This window comes from Glycine soja, chromosome 11 (assembly GCF_004193775.1).
Source record: "Glycine soja cultivar W05 chromosome 11, ASM419377v2, whole genome shotgun sequence".
In the NCBI taxonomy this organism is placed as follows: Eukaryota; Viridiplantae; Streptophyta; class Magnoliopsida; order Fabales; family Fabaceae; genus Glycine; species Glycine soja.
The window spans coordinates 43648607-43665351 of NC_041012.1; the positions used below are offsets into that span (position 1 = coordinate 43648607).

Genomic DNA, 16745 nt, shown 5'->3' on the forward strand with positions numbered 1-16745 from the left:
TCGCTCCTGAATTTTGATATCACTTCAACAAAAATCCTTTTTCCAGTATCTTTTAGCTAAGTTGCTAGACCATCCCTATAATTAATTAAGTTAATTGATCATTAACCTACTACCGCAAAACCCTTTAAGTTAACTAATTTTCATTTTCGTCAGAAAATTCATCATTCAAAAATCAAAAGCGCTAATGTGGGTGATATTATAATTAGGTGAAAACACAGGGAAGGAAGAAGGATTTCAAGCTGCACTGTTCATTTACGATACTACCCTTCACATCGACACGCGTTTTCCTCGCAGCCACGCGCTGCGCGTACCTTCTCGCTCACACGCCGGAAACGCCAGTTTGGCGTCCATCCACGTCATCAACGTGGGCCCCAATCCCCTGTCAAACCCTAAATGCACTACACATTCACCCCAAATTCACTTCAAACTCAAATCCAAATCAAAACAAGGCCTCCTACATCCTCCGGCTCTGATAACGACACGTGGCAAAATCACGAAATCATCACCCTCCGTGCCAGATCTCACGGTCAGGTTTCGGGACAGCCGAGAAATCTACGCTATCCGTCGGATCAGGAATCAAGAAAGCATCAACGGCAGAGAAAGCTTCCCGAAGCACCCACGGGCAGATCTCATCGCCTTTAAGAAGCGGCCCTAGCCCCCTTTCGTTCCTCGCACAGATTAGGGTAACCAAAGTTCCAAACCCTAAACGCTACGATTTTAATTTTCTGGTTTTCTCTTTTTCAATCGGTGCTTCCTCCGGCGGCGCGTGGGAGTGTCTTTGGCGCGTGATTCCTAGTTCCCCGCTTACCTATGCTTCGCTCGACCCGCATTGTAGAGTTCACGCCGGAGAGACGGCGGAATCTCACCGGACGATCGTGATTTCGCATCTTCATGGCTTCCGCCTACCGGAACGAACCTAATTGGCCACGGCATAGAAGCGGTGGAGCTGGATTCATGGGAAAAGTACCTTTCTCTAACCCTAACCCTAACCCTAATTCTAACCCTAAATTAGCGAATGGCAAGAAGACCCAATCGGCGTCCGATGATGCTTCCTCTATCAACCGGAGATCGAACGACGCCGCAACTCACTCCCAGTATGTGACCTTCAACGTCGCTTCGTGCACCAAGAAGGAGCTCAACGACTTCAAGAATCGCCTCGTCTCGGAGCTCGAACAAATTCAGAAGCTAAGGAATCAAATCGGGTCCAGCGAGTTTCAACCCGGGCAGAGCCTCAACGGACATCCAAAGAAACCGTCAGGCAAGAAAATTTCCGGCAACAAGCGACCCTTGCCATCTAATTCCGCAAAGGATTTGAAACGGTCGCATTCGGAGGTTGGAAACTTGATGAAGTGTTGCTCGCAAGTTTTGCAGAAGCTGATCAAACACAAACATGGGTGGGTCTTCAAAGCCCCCGTCGATGTAGTTGGACTGAAACTCCACGATTACTGCGATATAATTAAGCAGCCCATGGATCTGGGTACTGTGAAGTCCAATCTCTCTAAGAACGTGTACGCCACGCCTGCAGATTTCGCCTCTGATGTGAGATTGACGTTCAACAATGCACTGGCTTATAACCCTAAGGGTCACGACGTGTACACCATGGCGGAACAGCTTCTGGCTAGGTTTGAGGAACTATATCGACCGGTGCATGAGAAATTCGAAGGTAGCATAGTTCATGATCGCGAATCTGAGGAGGAATTGCAAGCCAGTTCGTGGAGCCAAGTTGAGCCAGAGAGGGTGAAGAAAAAGGAGAATCCGATCCCTCCTGCAAAATTGCATAAAGAACCTCCACCGCAGCACCCTGCAAGTTCTTCAAATCCTCCATTGGTGCAGTCTCCGGTGCGCACACCATCCCCAATGCGAGCTCCTCCTGTGAAGCCTTTGAAGCAACCAAAGCCGAAGGCTAAGGACCCCAACAAGAGGGATATGAGTCTTGAAGAGAAACACAAGTTGGGGTTAGGGTTGCAGAGTTTGCCGCCAGAGAAAATGGAACAGGTGGTGCAGATCATAAGGAGGAGGAATGGACATTTGAAGCAGGATGGGGATGAGATCGAGCTAGACATTGAGGCTGTTGACACAGAGACACTTTGGGAACTTGATCGATTGGTGACTAATTACAAGAAGATGGTTAGCAAGATTAAGAGGCAGGCATTGATGGGCAACATTGACAACAACAACAACGATGTGCAGTCTAACAAAGGCAACGGGGTAAATTCTCTACCACTTAGTTCATTTTGATTAATGGGCATGTTCTTATTTAGCATTTACTAATATTGCTGCTTTTGATGTCATTGAATTGACAGGAATTGCCTTCTAGCGAGAAGGTTGATGGGGGGCCAGTTGAAGTGAAGAAGCCAAAGAAAGTAGAAGCAGGGGACGAGGATATTGACATTGGGGATGAGATGCCAACGAGTATGTTCCCCCCTGTGGAGATTGAGAAAGATAAAGATGTTGTTGGAGGCCATGCAAGTAGTAGTTCTAGTAGCTCTGGCAGTTCAAGCAGTGATTCGTCTTCGTCAAGCGGTATTTACCTGCCCCTAACAGTCTTTGGTTTGTAGTTGAAGCTATTTTTCTATCTAGAAATAACCTAAGTTTGATCGCTGTTGCAGATTCGGATTCGGGGAGTTCCTCAGGGAGTGATTCTGAAGCAGACAACGGGCACTCGTAGTAGTCAGTGGGTTTTTGGAACTAATGGTCATGTAGATGAAGAAAATGCTTTTGCTTCATTGGCTTCCTTTGAGGGCGTGGCTCGAATACATGGACGAGGTATGCTCATTTCATTTGATGTATTATTTTTTTACGCTGTGAATATTGTCGCAGATGGATATGATAGGCTAAATTTGTGATTACTTTTCATTTCAGGGATTGTGACCGTTGTTTGTTGGTTCGTTTTGGGAGTAGCGGTTTGCATTGTGGCGCTGTCCACTCCAGGATTTGTGGTGTGACATATTTGTACAAACAATTTCGGGAACCGAAGTAATCATCAAAACAATTTGTAGGCCAGAAAGTAGTAGACTTAAATGTGGTGAAAATTCTAGGATAGAATCGTTAAAAATTAGGAATAGAACTGAGAGTTAGTGTTTTTGAGTTTACCTTGTACACATTACAACAGTAAATAGATGGAAGATCCTTGAAAATTTGCCTTTTTTTGTGGATTGTGCATCGGAAATTTTGGGATCGTTAATTACTTGAAAAGATCAATCATCTTTCATTTTGTATGTTGTGTGCCAAGCACATGCTTGAACACCAAGGAAAAACTACAATGGGAATAAAGGCTTCATGACAATCAATAAAAAGCATATTTTTTAATAATTGACATAGGTATATTTTACAATTTATAAAGGCTTCCTAAAAATCACTAACATGCATATTTTTTTTATGATTCACATGGTTATATTACTGTTATTGTAAGACTCGCTGGCCGAAGAGATTGTTACTAATGCCTTTGGTAATAGAAGATTAATTATGAGTGCTAACAACACATTCTCAAACAATCCCTAACATGCACATTTTTTTATAATCGACATGTTTATATTACTGTTATTGTAAGACTCGCTGGCCGAAGAGATTGCTACTAATGCCTTTGGTAATAGAAGATTAATTATACGAGGGCTAACAACACATTCTCAAACTCCTACTAACACACATTTACCTATCGGTTAAAATTTATGAAGTTGTTACTGAAAGACAATGAATTTGGTGGAGAAATAAAATTGAACAACGTACCACAACCATTAAACAAGGAGGAGCACGTTTTGACAAAGTCGCCTATTACAACTGGAAAGAAAGATTTCGAATGTCAAAAGAGTAACGCTCGCCGGAGACTATTAAAATATTTTATGGAAAAAAAGGATCAAATTTAAGCACCATAAAAGTTAATCCCTTTACCAACTCAAAATCTCATCATGTGTAACAATAATAGAGCTTACAAAAACAAAGCATATCCAAAAGACAAATAAGAACTAATAACTTGAAGTTTTACCAAAAATTCTCACTGCAAACACCTCAAGGATTTTCGGAGCACTGTTTTCACCATACTGCGGGCAGAATAAATTTAAAGTATCATGGGGGATTGCTTTTCTGGTTTTCACTGTATTTTCCAACTTGTTTTGTTCTGTCGAGTGTGCAAGCAATGTGATACAGCAAAAACTTCTTTAGTCAGGCTGTAGCAGCAATTTTAAATTGTGCCGTTTATTTTTCCAGCTTCTTCAAACTAATGAATTGCTCACCAAGTTGCACCTCAAGGGCAGCTTGAGTATCAGGTGCCAAAGTTTTAACAAAATTCTTGGTGAGATTGTGCTTAGACAAGATCTCCAAGGCCTTGACACAAAACTTCAGTACTTCGGTCCGCCTTGCCGGTTTACTTGGCATATTAGTCACCAATTCTTTCATCAGCCGAGAAAGTTTATCAAAACTGTTCTTAAGAATCTTCTTCGATGCATTCTGTTCATCATTATTTCCTGATGTCAGTGACTTCAATATTTCCATTACCAACTCAAGTGCTTCCACTCGTCGAAAGTCTGACTTGGCACTTCCACATCTCTCCAAAATGAAGCCAAGTATAGCATGCCCAACCCATGGTCGTCTTCGAATTATTTCTTTCAAAAACCCAGATTTGATTTGAGACTTCTTATTGTCAAAATACCCCACCAACACTTCACCGAAAATTTGAGCAATCCTCTCCAATTCAGACTCTGCGAAATTTCTTGAATCAATAATTTTCAAAATCCAGAAGGTCGCAGTTTGGGCAAGGGAACAAATCATTTTCTGTCGGTTCCAGGCAGCTGATTGCTTTGAAGGGTTAGATGCAGACTTCTGTCTTTTAAATGGTTTTGAAGCTAGTTTCAAATTTTTTTCCAACAGAGATTCAAGAGTGGATAACTGGACTCCATCACCCCTAGGATAATCCTTTGCTTTAAATATTTGCTTTTGCAATATTCCCCATATACGCTGTCCAAGCTGCTCACTAACTTCTGCTGTATGAGGGTTAACAAAAGCCTGAGCCAAATTTGAGTAAACCATAAGAACCTGAGGCTTACCTGTAAAGTAGCAAAACACCAAGAGCAATTGAGCATTTATGTACACATGAAGTAAATCCGATGTTAAAAGCTCACGACCCTAACTCATTGAACTAGTGATTACAAGTATTGCAGAAAATCAGAAAACTATTGAACCTCAACTTCAACTTCCCCAAGCCTGTCTGATTAATACTCACCATTCTTTTGGATCCGATTGTCATATGTAAGACCCCACGTTCAATGCATGACAATTTTGAACTTTTTATGCAAAAATGTAATTGTAAAATGCAAAATTGACACTTTTTTGTTTTCTCAGTCTCTTATTGCATATATGAAAATACCATTTCGAGAATAGCAGTGTTAAAAACATAAAGCTAACCCAAGAAGTGATAAATGATATAAGCAATGTATACTTGCCTGGATTTTCATGAAGGAAAATTTCCAACAATGAAAGGATTCTAAGTTTGAACAGCACAAGCTGGGAATGAGCAGTTTCACCTCCAGCTTGATTTTTCTTCTCTTTAAACATCTGGGCAAGATATGTATCAATCCTGAACATTGCATCATCATCCATCCCACTATCAGAATCATCAGAAGCTTCGGAATGGCCATGATCAGTCTCCTCCACTTCAACTACTGACTCGGAGTCATCTGTCTGCCCATCACTCTCACCTGTCTCAGCTTGATCAATTTCTTCTTCAATATTGATAAAGTCATCATCTTCATCATCATCATCTGCACTTGCTGCATCTGGATGCCTTGCAGGTTTTAAGTTTTTCTTAATGACCCGCAACATCCGCATCAGTCCATCATCAGTGATATCACCACAAAAATATTTAAATACCTGCACATAGAGCCATGTGTTAGATAAATAGCAAGACACTGAAGACAGTACATAAGCCATGATATCTACGCCAAATTTAAATTAGGAGTCCGACCAAAGACAACTAAGTTTTCTTAAATGACATTGTCTTTCAACAAAGTACTTAACATCTCCTACTATCACTCTGCACAATTGCCAATTTGACATATATAGCTTAATCAATTGTCAAACAGCCTCAAACAAATCTATAACTCATACCATAACCAAGACACAGATTGCATACATTATTGGATAGCATGTTCATACCATCCATTCAATCAAGGTTTGGCTAAATATTTTTCATTGTTAATTGAATATGTGAACATCTGACCTGTCCTATTAAACAAACATGACATTCACAGTTTTCCCATGCAGTTCTAGGTGTAGGTTTATGGAATTTCCCCAGTACAATGTTAAGATGCAAAAAAATGGGCATGCATTGAGGTAATACAATGGGGTAATCCAATCTAGTTGATGTAAAATTATAGATGCAAAAGATAAAACAACATTTTTCATCATGACCTGTTCAATGGAAGACCGCATAGCAGCTGATGACTGTGGAAGCAGAGAGAGTAATGTATCCACAAGAACGTCCATCAATTCAGGGGCATCATCAACCTCCACATCATCTTCTCCTGAGGACTCAGGAAGATCAGAAGTTGAAAAGGCCTTCTTACAGCAAATGATGAGTTCAGATGCAGCTTCGGAGAACTCCCCTGGACGAAGAAGCACTTGCAGAAGCAGTTGGATAAGCAAGTATCTCAGTGCATGCAATCTATTAGCATCAGTGCTACAGTCATGGCTCCTTTCCTGCTTAATATTACCACAAAAATATGAAAGACAAGCATATATCTTGAATAAAATAAATGAAATTACAATATTTCACACAATTCAACCACAATGTATTTAATGGTGCAAATGCAGAAACACACACAAAGGATAGTAATCCAGATGTAAATTATAAGATAATATTCTATCACAAAAACTTATTAGATAATGAGTAATGCCATACCCTTCTATTTATCCTCCAAATACTTTATAAAAAAAATACTAAATGAAAAGGCAAGGGCATTTAATATCTTGAAAACATAATGATAATCCAATACTTTCTTCATTTGGAGAATAACAATAAAATCAGTCTATCAACCATAAAGCATATGGAGGTCAACGATTTCAACAACTTATATATGATTATATGCAAATGCCACATAAAAAATTACGACAATATCTTCAGATGTATTGTCATCCACTAATTTTTCCTAATTGTTTTTGTTATGTAAATTGCAAGGAACATAATATTTTTTCTATCTTTCATATTCCTAAACTATCCATCCTACAAAGCATGACTAAAGTAAACACAAACAGTCCAGACTTCACTGCTAGTCTCTGCCCAGAGAAACTAAGAAGCTAAATGTGCCAAATCTTGGGGAAAAACTACCGCAATATTCAACATGAAGATTTTGTGGAATCTTACACATAAGACACTATTAATTAGTACATGGAATTACCCATCTTTCATCATAGTGAAGAAAAATTAAGACCATATTAAGTTTTGTCTAAGCATCAATAATAGGTCACAAGCATAATTACCTCTCTGGATAATCTGGCTTCCATTGCCTGCAATTTTTTTACTGCCTTTTGATCCACATCATCTAAAGACCGGAAGAGGGAAACTGAAGGAATGTTGCATAAGGTGCCAAAGAATTTCATGAAGTAAGAACCAAGATCATTTGGCTCAACGCGATTAGCCAAAGGACGACTACCCTCCCCTTTCTGAGCATTTGCTAATAACAATTGTAGCTGGTCTATACACATCTTACAAAGAGCATTCGATGCGGAAGATTTTGGCCACCTGAATTTCTCCTGTAACTCAAACGAAGTCACCTCAGAGCCAAGTGATGCAGTGAACAGACCCTGAACAGCCAGAAACTTCATGATTTCTTTCTGTACTCGGAACTTCTCTTCATGGTCCAGCTTCAAGAATTTTAAAATACTGGGAAGGGATTCTATAACCCAACTCTTCAAAAAATCAGAATTCCCATTGGTCCTAGGAGAATCCTTATCCTCAATAGATCCTATTTCAGAATTTTCATCTGTAGTTTGACTCTGATCTGAAGGTTCCTCAGGGGCATTACCTTCATCCACAAAGAGGTTCATTAAGTTCTGAATAAAAAGCATGCAACCAGGCTCAGTTTTGAACTGTGACATAAAATCTTTAACAAGTTTTGATCGTGTTATACGATCAAATTTTCCATTGCTGTGCTTCTGAATAGCCACTATAACAGCAACTCTTCTGACATCATCATCCCCCACCCAATCTGACAGCTGTTTCAGAAAATGCTGCGCTACTTTAAACAGCCATGTGTTCTTCGTTGATAGTACATCCACCAGGCACTGAACAACTTTGTTCGACAGAACAACTGGAACTAAAGATGCAGGCAGCTTTTGGAGAAGAAGAAACAGAACATCAAAAGCAAAGTGCTTACGGTCATGAGATGAAATGAGAAGGGATCCTTCAATTATTATTTCACAAAAAGACTGAAGATTCTTCGCAATTTCTTCATCAGAGGAGCTAGATTTTCGACTCTTTTTGTGTTTCTTTAATGAATTTGAAGCTGATGCTGCATCTTCTAATTGCAAAATAGTATTTGGCAACAGAATATTTATCAAAACTGGCCAGACACTATGAACGCGAGGCTGACAAAATGTTGATTCCTACCACATTTAAAAAATACATAAGAATCCTTTCTGTCTATTACTTAATCCAATACAGAACTGGCCACACATAGATGAATTGATATAATCTACCTTCAAGCAATTACTCAGGGAGGACAAGTGATCAGCAGAGAAAAGCTGGCTAGAGCTGAATGGATTCGGCAGCAGTTTACCAAATACAGAGCTATCAATAGAAATCTTCTCTCTAACTTTTAAAGCAAGGAACAAAGCATCAGGATTTCCTACTTCTATAGCAGCTTCAAACCACTCCTTGAGCCCAGGAGCTTCAAGAACATGATTCATCAATGCTTCAACAGGTAACTACAAATAATAAAAAATAAATAATAGTAAGCAATAGGTTTGAAATAATAAATCAAATAAAACACAGTCTAACAAATGGTCCACAAGAGTTTCAAATCAGTTGAACAAGCTGATGGCCTGAATAGTAAGTGATCTACTCATATAGCATAGACACTTCCAATGATGCTAGTTGTTTGCATGTGCATATGAGGATCTATGCACATGGACATATGCATACAAGGATCTGATATAGAAAATGTACTTGCAATCTAGTCCTAGAGGTCCACCAAAGCATCCCATAAGTCAAAAAGTTCCTTTTACATTATCACAACTAGATTTACCAGGATACAAGCAATGGCTATAGATAATCTCCACCCACAAATTTTGCACATGTAAACAGGGGGATATAATATAAAAAATATTTTATGGAACGTAAGTAGAGAGTGATCATGACTAATTGAAATCTGAGGAAACCCAAGCCAATCATAAAAAATAAGTTTAAGGGTAAGATTATCTTATTTTTATAATGTACAAACCTTTTCAACCAAGTCTAAAATTATTGAGACGGCAGGCTCTTGCAAGTACCGCTTTTTATTTGCAAGAGAGATAAGTACACTGATAAATTCTCTTAAGTATGGAGTGCTTTTATCCATATTCCACTCCTGTATGAGTCTTCCTGATCGAGCCAGAGCACCATAAGCAAATAAGCGCCCCAGCAGACAATCTTTTGCTTCCTGCAATTTCACAAGAATACACAAATATAGTACGTATCATGTTGAAGAATGTAAAAAACAAAATAATCATGCCACTGCCATTTCCTACCTGACCCTTCATTGATGAAGTTACTTCCAGCAAATTGACTACAAGTTTGAGAAATGACGCGACATTAATGTTATGAACAGTGCCAGCTAAAATAGTTAAACCTAAAGCAAAACCTTGTCGCGCACACTGCAAAAGTAATAGAAGATGTTATCTTAGCAACAATTCAATAGGCAAATTTGTAGCATCAATGTGCAGATTTTATATATTCCAGCAAAGAAAACTAATACAAGCAACATCAAGGTAACGATGAAAAATGATCAGAAACATTTTCCTAACAAAATGTAGAGAAGATGATTAAATATGGGAAATGTATTTTCAAATAAAACTTGCAACAACAAGCCTTATGATCCATCATTCCATGCCACTTGCACCTCATGGAAAAAGAGCATTTCAGTTCCAACAATCACAGAATGTAACAAACCTCTCTGGACGAAGAAACACCGCGAATAAGCCTACGAACAGCGTATCTCACAGACGGAGCACAGTTATCCAATCCATCGTCTTTCTCCGCTTCCAACTTCAATCCACCCTCACCACTCTCCTTCTCGCGCGAATCATAAGCGTTCTGAACAGCCTTCAACTCCGTCACCATTTGCTTCGCGGCGGCTTCCCTCGCCGACTTGGACGCCGCCGCGAGGTCCTTGAACACGCCAATGTGGAACTCCGGCATAGCGCTGCCGCCACTAGTGCTAGGCGAATCCGTGGACGGAGGCACAGGTTTGGGGTCGGGTTGGGATGCGGTTCGGCGCCTCCCTTTGTCCAAGGCTTTGCGCTTCTTCTTCCTCTCCATGGGCTTGACGGAAGGTTGTTGTTGTTGGCTATCATCATCGGTGGTGGTGTTCTTCTGTTTCTTATTGAGCATTTTGGGATATTCGTCGGCGGCAAGGGTTTGTTCCTCTGAAGCAGAGTTCCTTTTCTTACTGCTACTACCCATGGCGGCGGAAGACGGCGTCGTTGCGGGGTTCAGTTTAGGGTTAGGGTCAAGGTCAGTTTGTATCAGTTCTTAAACCTGGCACGCACACTACTTCACAAGCAAAGCAATGAAGACACCGTTAATATTATCTAGTCTCTTCTGCTTTCTTGATTATGTTTGTTTAAGTATTGGTGAAATTAATTTATTTTTTCATTAAAATAAAATTCAACCAAAACATGAAAAAAAGGAATTAATTTGTTTTAAAAAAATCTCAATTTATCATGATATATTTTCATAAATCACATTCTAAGGAATATTATAATTAACTCATAACAATGTTATCTTTCTATTTAATATTTTTAAAAATTAGTATTAAAAATAAACTCATTTACTTAAAAAAAGAAGATATATTATTTATTTGCTTGAACATATACTAGATTTAAGGAATTAATATACTAAAAAAGTAGTTAAAATAATTAATATATTAAAATTGGTAATTAAGATAATTAATATTATGATTTGAAGATTCAATTTTTCATTTTAGGATAAAATAAGATAAGTAGGTAAAAATACAAAATTGAAAGAAAAGAAATTGGATTTTGAAATTTTTACACACTTACCTGTACCGTTATGGTGATTTGAATCTATGGAATAATATAGGTGGGAAATGACTTTATTAGATATCATCCCATCAGGTAATTACTATAATTCTTATTCTATCAATAGGTTTTGTTAGCATTTTTTTTTGGGAAAAAAAAAAAAAGCTTCTCCTAGAAACTCTTGAGTTTTTTGCCCAAAAGAAAGATCAGAAAGAAAGGACTATGATCAGGTAAGTTTTACGAGAGTATGTTTAACCCATAATTATTTTGGTTGGGTTGGATGCGTCATATAAATACCAGGGAAATTAAATTAAGTAGTACTACAAAATAATATAGAAAAATATTAACGTTAAGTTATCATTTAAAGTGTTAATGAGAAATTATGGCCATTGATGTGTATGATTCTAACTGTGTTTTTTATGATGTATATGTATCTTGTTAAAATAAAGTAAGTGACTATTTGATGATTTATATGAAAAGACATTAGTTTTTTTTTAATAAATTTCAATTTATAATGAAAAATATTTTTATTTTTATTTCTTGGTTTTGATTTTTATTTTATAAATTATTTTCAAAAATAATATAAAATATTTTTCTCACACAAAATTATTTTAAACAAAGTTAATTAGATCTTTTTATATTATACAATGAAAGTAATTAATGTAATAATCAATCATATACAATTAAGGTAATTACATGTAATTATTAAATATATTTGAATTCAAAAATTGAGCATTAATTAAAATGATTTAAAAATAAAATTTTAAGGTAAATATGTAATTATCATGTATAATTTTTTTTATTATATGTAATTGCTAAATTTTGCTAAAAATATTTTTATTTATTAAAATACATAACTATATTAATTATGATAATTACAATCGATTATATTGTGATTTTATTTGATTAAGATGATTATAAACAATATATATTTTAATTGAAGTAATAAAAGTTAATGAAGCTATTTTTTTCATTTGGAGTTTAATTTTATCTTTTAATAGCTATTTTCATTGGTGATCAATTGTGTGTTGCATTATTCAATATTAAGTCAATAAAAAATATTAAATTTCAATATTCGACACTAAACAAATTGTATGTATAATAAAAAAAAAAATTATATTGATAACACATGTCTATTATATGATCAAAATATATAAAAAGAGTTAACATTATTTCAAGAAGAGAATATTGAGACAGGTTAGGAAATTTTTTATAGATCGAAAACAAGGAAGCGCGTGTGTAATTGAAGCAAAACACAAAAAGTATCATTATAATTTTCTCTTCATATTTTTATAAGATTTTCATTAAATTATTTATATATTATTATTTTATTTTTATAAAATTACTTTTAAATATGAAATTTTTTATTTGTATAAATAATAATTATTTTGATAAATTCCATTGAAATGATAATTAATTGAGATGGGAGAAGTGATTGAAACCATTTATAAAATATATTATATAATTTTAAATTATTATCTTCATAGCACTTATAATCAAAATTATTATTATTAATATTATTATTGTTATATAAATAAACATAAAAAAGTGAAATGGAAATATTTAATACATTAAAAATTAAGTATATTTTTCAATAATTAAAATTATTTAATATGGTATTAAAATTTTTTATTAATTAATTGAAGTAGTTGTTACCAATAATTTCCTGTTAAAAAATATTTTTTGATGCTCAATGCTCACTATAATGTTTAATGGAATATTTTTTCTTAATATCACTATTGAGATAATAATTCTTAATCTATTTTTTTAAAGTTTTATTTTAAGAAATATTCACGAATATCGTTTATGTACTTACGAACATACATTTATAAAATACATACATTTATATTCGCCCAAATATTGGTACAAATATGAGATATGCAAGAAGTGTATTTTCATCTAATGTGATAATGATTATAATGATAAGAAATTACTATCTAAGATTATTTCATGTCATTGTCATCCCTAATAATATTTAGTCTACACAATATCAAATTATATTTTTAAAAATCATTAATATTTTTATAAACATTTATATTTAATAATTATCATGTGTGTTATCGATTTATATATACATATATACTAAATAAAAATATCAGCATAATATTATCATCAAAATAAACACCATCTAAATTAATTTCACTAATATTGTTAAAATTTATAGGCCTTTTTTTATAATAATAAATGTTAAAACAAATAATTAATAAGTTTACATTAAAAAAATTATATTCCGTATTTACCTTAAATAATACAAAATCACATATCTTGAAATAAAAATAAATACTAATTTAGCGTGCATTGCACCGCTCTACATACTAGATATAATTAAATTCTCATATTCACAACTCAGCATGCTTGCTTCAACAATGAATTTATACACTGTCAGATTTAACACAAATTTTATTCCTACAAACAAATTTTACAAAAATTCAAGCACAAAAGCAACATATATTTTAATTAATTATTTTAGCAAAAAATTAAATTTATTTTTAATTATTTAAATCACTTATTCATATATTTAAGAAAAAACCGCTTGAATATTTCACTAAATCAAAGTATTACACAGCAGGGAGTTTTTACTCAAGATCGTCCACTTTGAGTAACCCCACTTGGGACGCTTCTATGGTGAACACCCTTGTCTCAACCCCTAAGGATCACGCACCCTAGTGATTCTAAAGATACAATTTCAGACCTTTTAGACTCAGGCTATACCCACCTTGTATTGACATCTCCACCAAAGATGTATCTACCTATATCTCTTAAAGTTTAAACCTCCAAGAAAAATCATCCTTGAATGCAAAAAAGAAAACCAAACGTTGCTTATCACTCATTGCACAAATTGAAGCTTTAGCCAGCACTCCTCTCTTTGTTAAACAATAAAACGCTAATGATCCAAAACTAATTGCCATCTTCTAATATTGTTGTTGGTTACTTTGTTTCAATGAAAAGGCTTTAATTCTCAAAAGTGACCTCATTTTATAATTTTGAATTAAATCCAACACTTTTTTTCCCCAGCTCGATCAATATATATAACTCATGTTTCACCAATACAATGCAGTGTGATTCCATCTGATATGCATCATGATTTTGGATACCTTGGTCCCGTGGACCATTACTGTCTCTTGTTGTTTTGTTTCAAGAAAAGAAATGATCCCTAGCTAGCTATAATTGTTCCAACCACACGAATATTTATTGGAGTGCGCGTGAAAAGCAAGGGGAAATATATTTAATTTGCTAATGCGGGATTCGGGTCTGGGAATCAGATTTTGTACATTTTTTTTTTCTTTTGGTGGAAAAACATGATAGAATGCCACTAGATAATGAGTCCTGCTAATTAATTGATTAATAATTAATCAATCTAATAATGCACTCCAAGTTTCATAGTTTTTTCATGTCTTTAACATGATAGCACGAAACACCGAATAGATTGAACAAAATATACTTAGTTTAATTGGTTGAAAAGATTTAATCATAGACTAGAAATATGATAATCTCAGTTGAGTTTCTTGAAACTTGGAAATCATGAGTAAATGTCGAAGCTGCTGGCAAAAGCTATCAACACAGGTAGACTCCAACTTGTGGTTCAGTAAGAACTTCCTCACTTTACTATGATTAGTCTTTATCTCTCTCCCAAGCTCATTCTCATCATCCATCACAATTTTCACAGCTTTGCACACACTCTCCTTTGTGAACAACCCGTCTTCTTCACCCTTCTCCACTTCCACCCCAACCTTATTTGTAGCCATAGTCCTTGCATTAAGGATATGATCAGCATCTACCTGCGGCAGCAACACTATCTGACACTTATTTACTAGTGCCTCGGTTAATGAACCAGCACCACAATGCGTAATGAAGCAGCCTACTGAAGGGTGTTCCAAAATCAATTGTTGTTGTATCCATCCACTGTGGACAATTCCTCTCCCTTCAACTCTTTCTTTGAACCCTTCTGGTAGAGCAGCTTCAATTGTCTCAAACCCAATTGGAACTTTTAGAACAGCCAAAAAAGGAAGCCCTGTAAGTTCAAGACCCAACAATAGTCCTTGGAATTGATCATGTGGTAACTTCCATTCAGTCCCAAGTACACAGAAAACCACAGAACCAAGCTTGAACCTTTCAAGCCATGAACCCCATTTTCCCTCAAAAACAGTGTTGGGTGGCTCAGGTATGAAAGGTCCTGAAAGCAAAACAGGCTTCCCAAACTGTTCTGCAAGATACTCAACATAAGGCCCTTCAATTTCTCGGCAACCTTTGAACCCAACAGCGTCTGAAAAGATCAAACCCTTGTTGAGACGGTGGTAGAAGAGAACACCGCTTCCAAACTCCCAATCCCTTTTAGAAGCAAGAAACTTGACTTCATGTGCATGAAGCTTGACGGAAGACACAGGGTACCCTTCAGGGGGTTGCATAAGATCACTTTCAGACATGTTTTGGCGCATCCTCGCTGGGGATCTTATGTAAGACACTGTCGCTGGCCCAATAATCAAGTACTAAAAAGATTTGATTCCCAAGCGGCGAGTCAAGTTTGGTAGCCAATATGTGAAGTCAAAGAAAACGATTTGTGGCATTAGCTCAATGAGAAGAAGCTCTATGTCTTTCTCAGTGCGATCCATGGCTGTCATAATGAGTGGAGCTAAGGAGAAAGAGACATCGGAAGTGGTTTCTGCGCCATGGGGAAGGCCTTCAACGTGAGGAACGTTGATAGGGAAGAAGGTGATGAGATGTGGGAAGAGGTTGAATTGCTCTAACTTGTGTGGTGTTCTTTTGGGGATGAAGAAGGAGATTCTGTGTCCTCTCTTTGCTAGTTTGTTGGAGAGGTGAAGATATGGGGTTAGGTGTCCCATGGCAAACCATGGAAACATTGCTATGTGCAAAGAAGATGCATCCATGTTCGTTTGCCTGGACCTGTTTCCAACGTCTCTAACCTGAATCCTCATATTATAAGTAAAAATGTAATAATTAAAATAACATGCATACTTAAAATATAAAGCGTTGAGTTGAAAGCTACTTTGGATCCTTCTACGAAATAGTGAGGGCAAGCTACCAACGTGGGGCAATTTTGTTTAAAATATATAATTTCATCCTAGAATTTAAATTAGTATCTCGAAATGGATATGTTGAATGTTATCATTTCTAAAACTTTTTTTTTCCATTCGTAAATAAATATTTTTTTATTGAAGTTGTAAATTATTTTATAATTTTATTTTTTTACCTGTTTTTTTAAATTGTAAATAATTCTTTATTTTAATTATTTAATGAATTAATGTATATTTTTATTAGATTTATTTATTTATTTTTTAAAAATTATATAGTTTTATTTAATATTTTTTCTATTTTATATTTTTTTACTAATATTAAGGATTATTATTTATTTTATAAATTAAGAAAATAATGCAAAACATTAAAATTTAAATAAAAATATTAAAATACACTACATATTTATTTAACAAAAATATTGAAATATTTGATTACTAATATTAACTTATAATTTATTAAATAATATTAAATTTTTTTATAAA

The 16745-nt window shown here is 35.4% G+C and overlaps 3 protein-coding genes across 3 annotated transcripts; 1 reads left to right on the forward strand and 2 right to left on the reverse strand.

Annotated features, from left to right (window-relative positions):
* Window positions 1-655: 655 nt before the first annotated feature.
* Window positions 656-3309, forward strand: LOC114373057 (transcription factor GTE7-like). Its single transcript, XM_028330604.1, has 4 exons — window positions 656-2208; window positions 2304-2523; window positions 2610-2766; window positions 2863-3309. Exons 1-3 carry the CDS (start codon window positions 892-894, stop codon window positions 2666-2668), a joined length of 1596 nt encoding a protein of 531 aa, XP_028186405.1. The 5' UTR covers window positions 656-891; the 3' UTR covers window positions 2669-2766; window positions 2863-3309.
* Window positions 3310-3833: 524 nt separating this feature from the next.
* LOC114375268 (rDNA transcriptional regulator pol5-like) lies at window positions 3834-10785 on the reverse strand. The gene is made up of 8 exons (XM_028333047.1): window positions 10139-10785; window positions 9718-9843; window positions 9432-9629; window positions 8689-8916; window positions 7471-8595; window positions 6403-6690; window positions 5436-5862; window positions 3834-5039 (listed from the first exon to the last, which is right to left on the reverse strand). The coding sequence occupies exons 1-8, from the start codon at window positions 10649-10651 to the stop codon at window positions 4192-4194; spliced, it is 3753 nt and encodes a 1250-aa protein (XP_028188848.1). The 5' UTR covers window positions 10652-10785; the 3' UTR covers window positions 3834-4191.
* A 3825-nt stretch (window positions 10786-14610) lies between these two features.
* LOC114375199 (UDP-glycosyltransferase 79B30-like) lies at window positions 14611-16277 on the reverse strand. Its single transcript, XM_028332966.1, has one exon. The coding sequence runs from the start codon at window positions 15663-15665 to the stop codon at window positions 14706-14708; it is 960 nt and encodes a 319-aa protein (XP_028188767.1). The 5' UTR covers window positions 15666-16277; the 3' UTR covers window positions 14611-14705.
* Between the last annotated feature and the right edge of the window lie 468 nt (window positions 16278-16745).

Bases quoted from the DNA above. Each gene is read 5' to 3' on its own strand.
- LOC114373057 (XM_028330604.1), top strand. From the start codon at position 892: ATGGCTTCCGCCTACCGGAACGAACCTAATTGGCCACGGCATAGAAGC. The intron at 2,209-2,303 runs GTAAATTCTCTA...TTGAATTGACAG, and splicing joins AGTCTAACAAAGGCAACGGG to GAATTGCCTTCTAGCGAGAA. The intron at 2,524-2,609 runs GTATTTACCTGC...TCGCTGTTGCAG, and splicing joins TGATTCGTCTTCGTCAAGCG to ATTCGGATTCGGGGAGTTCC.
- LOC114375268 (XM_028333047.1), bottom strand. From the start codon at position 10,651: ATGGGTAGTAGCAGTAAGAAAAGGAACTCTGCTTCAGAGGAACAAACC. The intron at 8,917-9,431 runs GTTTGTACATTA...TATTATTTGTAG, and splicing joins TTTTAGACTTGGTTGAAAAG to TTACCTGTTGAAGCATTGAT. The intron at 8,596-8,688 runs GTAGATTATATC...TAAATGTGGTAG, and splicing joins CCCTGAGTAATTGCTTGAAG to GAATCAACATTTTGTCAGCC.
- LOC114375199 (XM_028332966.1), bottom strand. From the start codon at position 15,665: ATGCGCCAAAACATGTCTGAAAGTGATCTTATGCAACCCCCTGAAGGG.